Source organism: Lactuca virosa, chromosome 5 (genome assembly GCF_052849685.1).
Source record: "Lactuca virosa cultivar CGN04683 chromosome 5, Lactuca_virosa_CGN04683_v6, whole genome shotgun sequence".
NCBI lineage: Eukaryota > Viridiplantae > Streptophyta > Magnoliopsida > Asterales > Asteraceae > Lactuca > Lactuca virosa.
Genome location: NC_136430.1, coordinates 64,288,034 through 64,298,248, shown reverse-complemented (window position 1 = coordinate 64,298,248; position 10,215 = coordinate 64,288,034). Strand labels below are relative to the sequence as shown.

General features: G+C 29.7%; 1 protein-coding gene across 1 annotated transcript; it reads right to left on the bottom strand.

Annotated features, from left to right (window-relative positions):
- Positions 1 to 893: 893 nt before the first annotated feature.
- On the bottom strand, positions 894 to 4,508 carry LOC145111332 (uncharacterized). The gene is made up of 11 exons (XM_079047621.1): positions 4,385 to 4,508; positions 2,758 to 2,851; positions 2,536 to 2,663; positions 2,373 to 2,457; positions 2,208 to 2,295; positions 1,852 to 2,036; positions 1,655 to 1,757; positions 1,492 to 1,551; positions 1,370 to 1,441; positions 1,209 to 1,262; positions 894 to 1,121 (listed from the first exon to the last, which is right to left on the bottom strand). Exons 1-11 carry the CDS (start codon positions 4,506 to 4,508, stop codon positions 894 to 896), a joined length of 1,221 nt encoding a protein of 406 aa, XP_078903747.1.
- Positions 4,509 to 10,215: the final 5,707 nt, after the last annotated feature.

Here is a 10,215-nt window from a genome sequence, read left to right as displayed (position 1 = left end):
TACCCCTTAAAGCTTTTATTTTACAATTTTTATTCCATTCCACACCTGTTTTCCATGTACATATGATAAATAGAGTCCAGTTTTTACAATGCACTTTGGGAATTGAACATATCTTAAAAACATTCATTAAACAGTGACTATTTTTATGGTCGTTTATTTTCTATATAAAACAAAAACCAGTTATATTCATTCGTTTTCCCTTTTAAAGAGGGACCAATGACTTTAAATATTCAAAAATTAATTTTTATATCAGTTTTTAGAGTTTTTACATTATTTTTTTCCAGTATATATTTTTTAAAATGAAAATTCAATTTATTACACATGTTTTGTTGATAAGTGATTCTTCTGTCATTTCATTGAAAAAAATAGTCATTGTATCAATAGAAATGATTGTTAATAAAGAAATGCCAAATTTATGTCATAAAAAACCAAACATGACATCTGTTAATAAATATTATAGTTGGAGAAACATGTTTATTGGTATTTATAAATGTAGGAGCTATAGCTGACTCTCTGATTGACTAATCAATTCTTGCTCATTACTTCCTCTCATCACTAAACTTTAGTGATGAATATAAGAAGTGGGAAAATCTTTACACCATGGATAAAAGACAGAATCAAATTATAAACGATCATACACATATATATTTATTTATTTTATAGTAATTCTCATCATATGTGAATCCAAGAGTTATGTTATCAATAAGCATTATTTTTAGGGATAATTTTATGAATGTAGCATGAAACAACCATTTTTAAAACAATCATAGGAAACAAATGTTTGAACAATGAAAAATCACAATGTGAAAAAACCAGGATGAAAAATTAAAAGAAGTAATTGTTCATGTAAATGCAAAATGGAATACCTATTCAATTCCCCACCAAAAGATAACTCAGTCATTTTTCTCCAACTTTACCTTTAACAACTGTTTTCCTGGACCATCTAGAGATATTTTTGGAGTTTTTGATGATGATAAGTGATCATTCGACTCTAAATCAAAAACTTCTTCCAGATTTCGCTTTAAGATCGGTGTTGTGGTCAAACTCTTCATCGGGTGTGTTGTCTCGTTTTTGTCGAGAGTGGAAGATGTTATGTTATCGTCCATTCCAGAAATTGCATCCTAAAAAAATATAATCATATAATATAATTATTTCAAAAATGGAGTAGTTTATTAGAGAATCTGTGAAAATTTTAATATGTATTTAACCTTTAAATTTTTGATCTCTTGAAATTGCAAATCGGCTGAACCAAAATCTAATGACTGTGAGTTAGAAGGTTGTATATTACAAAAAATAACAATAAAATAATTTACTAAAAAGTAAAAGAATATATAAATAAAAAATAACCAAAAATAAGTAATATAATAACCTGCGAATCGTTCAACTTATTTTGAAGTTGTTCTATTATACTCACATCATCACTGATTCTAGCAATACCATACTGGTTGTTTTTTTTGACACAATGAATTTTGTAACAGAAATTTTAAAGACCAATTTCAAACCTTTCAATGCATTTATTTCCCCCGGATACAAATCAAGACTGTCTCCACGCTGCAATTAAAAATAATAAAAAAAATTTGTTTAAAGTAATTGCATATAAGAATATTTATTTAATTATCATTAAATAAGGACGAAACCTCGATCGTTTTTTAACCAACTCTTTTGTTGATTGCTTCAATAGATACTTTCCATCTCTCTCAAACATGGTTAAGGTTAGAGTTCTAGTATTATCTTGCACACGTATAGGAATCATAAACCTATAAAAAAAAATTAAAATCGAAAACAATATTAAATTTGTGATAAACATGGATTATTAGATAGTTAATTATGATTCAGTTGTAAAGTAACAACCTTGGAACAACCGAAGTGGTAGCTTTTGTGCAATTTTCATTATGACATACATAAGAATTGGTTTCATGAGCATCACTTTCATCTGATGGAACTTCTTTCCCAAAACAGTTGGTACATGCTTGATAATACGATTTTTTATTCTGTAAAATTCCCTTTATAGTGCCCACTATAACGAAATTACATTTCTAAAAATTAAATGTAAGTACTTTAAATTAACATACATAACACAGACATAAAAAAGCACAAACACACAGTCAAAAAATTTAAACCAACAAATTAAATTGAAACAAACAATAAGACATCAAATACCTCAATGGGTTCCCAAACCTCATCGATAGCATTCAACTTATATTTACCATTAAATCATCATATTCAGAAAGTTGATTGGATGGAATAATGAAAAATGTATTTGTAGATGAATCTGGACCATCATCTCCATCCAAACTGTCATGTATACAAAAAAAAATATATTAGTCGCGTAAAGTATAATTGTACAATAAACACAATAAAACATAAATTACCTTTTGTTGAAATGAATAATTTCATCTATCTCAGAGTTAACGAACAACTTGGAAGAGGTAAAGTATGTGTTTACACTTGGACGAACTATAAAGAAAATATATAAAGATTAATTTAATGATGATAACATAAATATTAATAACATTAATAACATAATCAATATACCTCTAAAAACATTAATCTGACCAAATTGAAGAATAACAACGATACGACGATTATGTGGATTGTTATGTATATACTCTTGCATCTTGTATGCATAATCGCCCCACAAATAGACATGAAGTTGCAAGCCTCTGAAAAGTAAATTATTTATCAAAAACTGATATATTAACATAATATAATTTAAAATTTAAAAATTAAAAAACGTAAAAATATAAGAAAATCAACTTTGCATGTTGGATGTTGATGTTGAGCTTGTGTTTTGATTTATCTGGATGATCTTGTTGTATCTCAGCAACTGCGACAACTAAACCCATAACATCTATAAAACAAAAAAAAAAGGCAAATGAAAGTTATGTTGGGAATTGGAAAACATAATATTATATTTAAACATATAATGATATGTACTAACCAACATATGTATCTTGAGGATGGGCCAATGATAAAATTTATGTTATAAAACTGTTAGAAGAGAAAAGTATGATGATACAATATGATAATAAGACAATAAATAATATTACATCGCCCTTTGAGTAAAAGAATGAAAAAACAAAAATCTATGTTATAAAATTCACATAATTGAAACTTATGATGCTATAAATGAAAAAAATAAACTTGTAGAATGCTATTACATGGCAAGTTCATTGTTGTAATGGTTGTTAACTGGAAAAAGTAAAGTTTTGGCGAAAAAATATAGCATAAAATGGTCCCTGTAATATAAATATTGTAAGAATCGGATTGTATGAAAAGGAGAAGAAGAAAGAAATAAAATAAAAAAACAGAATGAAAATTGTTAACTGATGATGCTTAAATTTGTTCATCCTTTTTTCTTTTGTTTTTGATATAGAATATTGACAAAGTATAAAAAGTCAACTGATGGGTTCTATTCATACATGTAAGAATCGGATTGAAAAAGAAGGAGAAGAAGAAAGAAATAAAATAAAAAAACAGAACGAAAACTGTTAATTGATGATGCTTCAAATTGTTCATCCTTTTTTCTTTTGTTTTTGAAATAGAAAATCGACAAAGTATAAAAAGTCAACTGATGGGTTCTATTCATACATGTAAGAAACGTATTGTATAAGAAGGAGAAGAAGAAAAAAATAAAATAAAAAAACGGAATGAAAACTGTTAACTGATGATGATACACAAACCTGATGATTTTGGTATTCTGTGAATGAAAGTGAAAGGCTGTCTAATTCTGTGGAAAGGGTTTTAATATTAAGATGATGATATTGCTGATATTTGATGATATAAACGTATAAAGTTTAGCCTATAAATCAGGAATCAGTATCAAATTTAGTTTTATATTGATATTGATATTGATATTGATATTGATATTGATTGATTATATGCAGAGAAATAATTTGAATGGATTCAAATTTAGCTAATTTTGGATGCTTAGGATATTTAGGATATATTTTAGGATATAAATAAGATAAGATAACGAATTCTGCATATTTAATTTCTGCATATTTTCTTCCTATGTTTATGTATATTAACTCAACCGATTTTTTATGCTTATATGTAGGAATTTGAATGTGAATGGATGCTGTGATTAAATGGGCGGGAAAAAAAGATTGGAGAATCATGGAGGAATGACACCTGGCATGATATAGTGTTAATAAATGAACATGTGGCATTTAGGAGAGTGTTTTATTGGCAGAGAGATTCAGAACCGCATCTTTCTTAGTATATATTATTTATTTGCAAATTTCCTTTATACAAACAAACTCCTCCCCCTTCCCCCATTTTGTTATTGGAATGTCGTTGTATAAAAATGTAAAATATATAGATATGCGTCTTTACATACCGACTCTGATTATATTGTGTTATATTTTCATTGCAAAATAACAGAGAATATCTTTCATCACACCATAACTAAGCTGGTCAAGATCAAGAAGAAGCGGAATATGAGCCTTGATGTTTTCGATTCCAAAGACTTTGATGGGTTGAACATGAAGTGATGCATCCGTCATGGTGGAAGGAGGCAGCAACATAGATAAGTGGCACCCGGTTGGTGAGAATGACGTTGGAAGTAAAAAGAGGATTTTAGGAATGAGAGTGTACAACCAATATATACAATTTCAATGGCATGGACGAATTGGACCAAAGGGCCTAACACATAAGCGGGCTAACTAAATACAAATATGTGTGTGTGTGTGTGTGTGTATATATATATATATATATATATATATATATATATAAACAGGATCGGGTGAGGACTCATGAGGACACCTTAAAAAATTGAAAAAAAATCTAAAAAAATACAAATCATAAAGTCAAGCATAGATCTATGTCCGGGAGAAAAAAAAATTGGATCATTAAAAGTGAATGATGGATCATAACGATGCAAAATAAAAAATTAAAATTGAATCATGGATCAATTTTAATGATGCAAAAAAAAATCCAATTTTTTTTCTTCCGGACATAGATCTATGCTCGATTTTATGATTTGTATTTTTTTTAGATTATTTAAGGTGTCCTCACTTTAAAATGAGTCCTAATAGGAACCGGACCCTATATATATATATATATATATATATATATATATATATATATATATATATATATATATATATATATATATATATAGGCTTATGTTATTTTGTTTAAAGTAATTATTGTGTTATTGTATGCATAAATGTGGGCCAATCAAATTTACTTATTTTAAGAAAGTGATTAATATATACTATTGAATTAAATATAATTGAAAAATATCATCTTAATTAATTACAAGGGTACTTTAGTCAATTAATATAGATTTAATAAAGGAAAATTGCATTTTTAAGGGATCATAGATTCTATTAATTTAAAAATCCGATTTTATGAATTATAATTCTTTTAATTCGGGCATTCTGACAGAATATGTTTATGAGTATAATCAAAAATAAAAATATTCTTGAACCATAAATAATAAAAATATTCTTGAACCTATTTTCTTGATCATGACTTTAAAAACTTCTTGTACAATAACAAATTCTTGAACAATCAATTGAAGAATAAAAACAAAAAATACATTATTTCTTATAGAATACGGGTAACAACTGTTAAGAATTACATTTATTGTTAAAGAATAAAACTAAAAAAAACTTTCAAAACGGGAAATAAAACATCAAAATCTCACAATGACACTAATACATTCTAAAAGAATAATGTTGCTTAGAATCACTTTCAATTTTGTGGTCCGTTCTTCAAGCATCAACTTCTGTGATTCCAACAGAATTGGAATTCGTAATTTCATTCCAACAGAATTGGAATTCGTGATTCCATTCCAATAGAATCAATGTTAGTTGTTAATCGGGGAAGTAAATCAATGGCATCAGCTATATTTTGCTGTTGATTTTCAACATACCCTGCATCTTTATTCTGTACCTCAATTAAAAAGAATCAATTATGTGGTTGATGGGATGTTAAAGGCTAATAATGTGATAAAAAAGAAAAGAATAAGAAGAAGAAGATTACATTAACATTGTTGTTTGAATAGAATACCCTCTCTGCCACTAGTGAAAGTAATTTCTCCTTAGATTGCTCATTCAAGTCCACCTGACCATTGAAAGTAATCAAGTTAACCAAATGCTGGTTTGAACTACAAATACTACTGGTTTTACAAAAGTAATAATCATATCATGTTTAAACTATAATTGTTGGATACTGTCAGTAAGCACACACAATAAAGAATCTCGACACATAAAGTGCCCTTGCTAATGATGTTCCTAATACAGCAACGAAAGATTGAAATCATGAACTCGAGGAGCCACTTTTGAGAGGGACTTCTATGACTCAATTTGCATATCCCTAAATTACCTTAAGAAGCAATTAACAAAGATAGCAAACTGGAAGCACATGTTTTACTGCATACTATTATATACACCAGAAATTAAGCTGCCTCATTGTTGATACTTCCATTGATTTGTGGATTCATGCAAGTCTCCTGAATCCAATAAAATTTGAATGCGAAAAGCATAATCCTAGAAAGAATCCTTCCAGACCAATAGAGAGCCACTTTTGAGGGGGAGATCGTCATTATCGGAAGCGCCTTCGAGATTGGGTTGAGAAGTGGGAGATTAGGGTTTTGAAGATAAGTCTTTGAGCTGTGAATCCATTTAAGATGCGAAAGCTGATCTTGCTGGATTTGATGTTGATTGTTTGTATTTCATAGAAATGGGAAGAGTGACAGTAGACGTGAAGATCGATGGTCGTGTCGGATGTAGGTGGTGGAGCTGGCTAGATATAACCCAAATACGAGAAGAGAAGTCCCCACCGCGATTGATGGTGGTGCCGGATATAACCCGATTTTGCTGCTCTTCCGCCGGCGAGGCCATCTCCGATGAACGTTCTAGCGAGTTTCATTCTCTCTTCTGTTCCTATGCTCGATTTTATGGCGATGGGAATCGATTTTTGTAGAACGATCGATTTTGTCTATTCCAATTTTGCAGATCGGCCGCCAAGATTTGGTTTTTAGATAAAGAGGGGAACGACATTTAAACAGGAGAGGAGAGATTACGTTAAAAGTCAATACCATGATTATAGGGATTATTTTTGGAAGTTACTAAACAAATTACTAAATTACCCTTATTTATTTATTTAATTATTTAATTTTTTATTTAATTTTGATTGGTCGACATTTAAGCATACAATAACACAATAATTAATTTAAACACATGAACCTAGCTATATATATATATATATATATATATATATATATATATATATATATATATATATATATATATATATATATATATTGTACTTGAATTCGTTGATGGTTGCATCCCAATTGTATTCCACTTCTTTTACTTCGCTTTGACTTTGAAGCATGTATGTTTAAATAATTCCATGTATGTAAATCCATGATTTCTTCCATCTTCTTCCTTTCTTTCTCCAATAGCACGATCACTTCTTGTAGCTTCTCTTTCGGTTCTATTCCCAGATGAATTCCCTAATCATGCTTCCAAATCCATTTAGTTCACAAGATTAGTGACAAGGACGACGAGTGCCACACCCTTTGATAAGATTGAATTAGATGACTAAATTGGATTATATTGAACATTAGTAGATAGAACCGTTAATCACCATGAAATTAAATTAATCCAAAGTGTCAATTTGGCACCCTAACACCATATGATCTACACGTGGAGGCTTCAGGGGGCGGAACCAGAATTTTAGACTAACGGGGGCTTATGATTTAGCCTATGATTGACTCCTTAACTATCTAGGCATGTATTATGAACATTATTCTTAATTTTATCAATATAATTGTGGTTCATGAACATTTTTTTCATTGAAAAAAAATCCATGATTTTTTTTTCTCATGATTTATCCTATAGCTGTAAGAAATTAAATTACCAATTCTAATAAAATTATTAAAAACAGATTACAAAAAAATAAACAACTAAATACGATATATAATTAGAATTAAACTAACCTTCTTATTGAATATGAGATTTGAACTTTGGAGGGGGGGATGCCCCCCTATTGTCTCCGCCACTGGGAGGTTTGATTATAATTTACCAATTCAATCTTAAAAAAATGTAAAGTTTAAAATAGCAACATCAAACAATAATTATTATAATTAAAAAACTATGACTACAAACGGGATTGTATTTCAAATTTAAGAAGTTTTAATCATCCTTTATTGTTGAAATCAAACAATCTTTTCATAAACAAACAAATCAATTTATAATCATGTTTTTTAATAACTGGTTAATGTTAAAAATCTAAAAATATAATTAAAAAGTAAACAAGTAAAAAAGTCATCAAAATATATTTTTTAATAAAAAGAAAAAAAATCTTAGTAAGAGAACGTTACCCATTTTGTCCTATACAAAATGTTTTTGTTACACAGCCCACTTTGACTTGTTATATATGAAGCCCACAATGCCACCCATTTTTTGCTTTTTATCATCGCATTTCTCAAATTTCTAAATTCTAACTATACTAAGACAATAATGCAAAGTTCCAATTAATCTAGTGAACTTATGAAATATCGAGATTCGAGAGCTAACAGATTTATATAAAAAAAAAAAAAAATTTAATTCGTGGTATCAATTTTTTTTTTTTGGAAACAGCAGCACTTTTATTAACCACTGCACAGAAAGAAACTATGCAGGGCTCGTGGTATCAAATCAATCTTTAAGCCCCAAAGCGATAAAAAATGTAACTTATAGTATTTGCTAGTAATTAAATTCTTGATCATGATGATGTAATTAATGCCCACCACCACCACCACTAATTTCCCTCACATACAAAATTACTCTTTCACCCATCAGACCCTCACTATTAAGCTCAACTATAATAAGATGTATAAAAAGTGGTTGATTTAATCTGTAAGACCTACAACTTATATATATTACAATTCTCAAGTTCGAATCATGTATAAGTTATCTACAAATGGTTAAATAAAAAGTGGTTGAATCAGTCTTTGAGTTTCTACTGTACACTTATGCGACGACTTATTCTGTCACAAAATGGACTTCTAGAGAAAAATGAGTTTTTTTTTTTTTTTTCTTATGACACGGAAACTCATCTCCAAACTTTTAATATAGAACGGCGCATGATCTTCACAACAATAATTACATGATTAACTACTTTCACATTAACGTCAAGGAATAAGCATTTAACACCAAATTAACATTAACGAACCACTAATTACTTAATTACAAATGTACAATCACCTTAGGCTTCTCCACTTCCTATATATCCATTCAGAAACAAATAATATCAAAACCCCGTAATCCTCCAAGTGTGTTCTAGCATCTCATGTATAAGTCAAATCTAGTCATGGGAAGTAAAAATCCTTTGGAAATAATAGAGTGGTCAAACCATGAAATCATTCCCAAAGAAGACGAAGTTTTCTCCTTTCAACACCAATTGCCTCCTCTTGATTTTAGGTACGTAATCAAGACTTAATTAATTTTTTGTTTTTAATCATGTTTTCATGAACATTTCGTAATGGGATCAGAAATGAAGAACATAGGTTTCAATTCATGTTAAAATTGGATTGATGTAGGTATCCAGAATCAGGATGCAGTAATTATGATCTTGATCCTACTTATTTGATGGATATCATTTCAAAGAATCCAATCTGTTCTTCCATGGAAATCCTACCAGGTGATTCAAGTTTCTAGTTTGATCATGCATGTAATCCAGACTAGGGTTTTCGTTCTTTCGTGATCTTATATGTTTTACATGTGTAGATCCTACGCTCTATGAAAATGGTTTCTTGGTTGGAAGAGATGATGTTTTAGGGTTTCCAGATCAAGAAATGTCCACGATGAACTCGTTAAGTTTTCCAAATCAAGAAATACCGTTGATGAACTCATTAGGTTTTCCAAATCAAGAAATGCACATAACGAACACATTAGGGTTTTCTCATCAAACTCAAACTCAACCAGCGATCATGGCGGCCATGAACATTGACGATAAAGAGGAGACAAAGATGGTAATTTCTGGGTATGAGAAACCGCAGAAAAAGCTTGATCACAAAGGTGATAATGGCAATGGTGGTTGTGATTTTAATTATCCGTCCAGAATGGCGTTAAGCAGGGAGACGATTTCACAGTTCTTTTACATGCCGATAACACAAGCTGCAAAAGAACTTAATGTCGGATTAACGCTTTTGAAGAAACGGTGTAGGGAATTGGGCATTCGTCGTTGGCCTCATCGCAAACTTATGAGCCTTCA

Excerpts from the sequence above, each read along its gene's own strand:
- LOC145111332 (XM_079047621.1), bottom strand. The coding sequence starts at position 4,508 with ATGACGGATGCATCACTTCATGTTCAACCCATCAAAGTCTTTGGAATC. Across the intron at positions 2,296-2,372 it reads ATTATTCATTTCAACAAAAG|TTTGGATGGAGATGATGGTC; the intron begins GTAATTTATGTT and ends TATACATGACAG. Across the intron at positions 2,037-2,207 it reads CTGAATATGATGATTTAATG|AAATGTAATTTCGTTATAGT; the intron begins GTAAATATAAGT and ends TTTAATTTTTAG.